General features: G+C 47.7%; 1 protein-coding gene across 1 annotated transcript; it reads left to right on the top strand.

Moving 5' to 3' along the window:
* The first annotated feature begins 551 nt into the window (after window positions 1-551).
* LOC115961717 lies at window positions 552-1,106 on the top strand. Its single transcript, XM_031080645.1, has one exon. The coding sequence runs from the start codon at window positions 552-554 to the stop codon at window positions 1,104-1,106; it is 555 nt and encodes a 184-aa protein (XP_030936505.1).

Genomic DNA, 1,106 nt, shown 5'->3' with positions numbered 1-1,106 from the left:
TCAAGAGCATTCCAGTACCTGTCACAGACTAGGAGGATAGTGTTACTTGGCCAAGGTGCAAGTCAGGCGCTTACTTAGTAAAAACGGGTTATCAATTGTTGTGTGAGTCTGAAATGAAGGCCGTACCATCAAGCTCCAATGCTGATGAGGTGAAGCGGTTTTGGAAGAGCATTTGGCAACTGAAAGTCCCAAACAAGGTCAGGGTGTTCCTTTGGCGAGCTTGCTCAAATGCGTTCCCAACTAAGGTGAACTTACAGAGGCGGAAAGTGCTGGATAACCCTCTGTGTGAACAGTGCAAGTGCAGGGAAGAAGACGTGCTACATGCCATATGGAGCTGTGAAAATCTCCGAGAAGGGTGAGAGCAATCTTTTGTAGAGGTTAGGAGAAAATTCCCGTGCGTCATATCACTGTGCGATCTGGTTAGCATCATAAAAGAGGAAGGAAAAATCTTGGAGGAGTTTGCCATGACTGTGTGGCTGATCTGGGTCAGAAGAAATAAACAAAGACTCAATGAACCAGCCCAGCCACTCTCGAAGCTTGCCCAATCAGCCATGGCTCTGTTAGATGAGTTTCAACAGGGGAAGCAACAGAAAGAACCTCAGTCAAGGGTTGGATCGATACAATGGCAGCCTCCACCTGTGGGATCAATGAAAGCGAATTTCGTCGGGGCGGTGTTTGGGGAGGAGAAGGAGGGCTGCATTGGGGTGGTTATTCGCAGCAATGAGGGGCAGGTGCTAGCTGCTCTGTCCGAGAAAGTTCTCATGCCAACATCTGTGGAGATCTTGGAAATGTTTGCGGCCCGTAGAGCTGCTCTCTTTGCCCGGGAACTCGGCTTTCACAAGGTGTGCTTTGAAGGAGATGCAGACCTCGTGGTGAAGAGTTTACAGGCAGGGAAGGCTTCAAATGCGCTGGCTAGACACTTGGTAAAAGACTTTGCGTCTATAGGGGGTTATTTCCAATCCTACTCTATCATCCATGTGAGGCGGCAGGGTAATTATGTTGCTCATGCATTAGTTAGGGATGCTAGGTTCTCTTTTCCGTTAAGAGTTTGGGGTGAGGTTGTTCTTCTAAACATTTTGAATTATGTTGTAAAAGACTTGGTTTAG

Source organism: Quercus lobata, chromosome 9 (genome assembly GCF_001633185.2).
Source record: "Quercus lobata isolate SW786 chromosome 9, ValleyOak3.0 Primary Assembly, whole genome shotgun sequence".
Classification (NCBI taxonomy): Eukaryota; Viridiplantae; Streptophyta; class Magnoliopsida; order Fagales; family Fagaceae; genus Quercus; species Quercus lobata.
Note: the sequence above shows the minus strand (reverse complement) of the source record. Positions and strands in the feature narration are given on the sequence as shown.

What these genes read in the sequence shown, in the direction of transcription:
- LOC115961717 (XM_031080645.1), top strand. Translation starts at nt 552, where the DNA reads ATGGCTCTGTTAGATGAGTTTCAACAGGGGAAGCAACAGAAAGAACCT.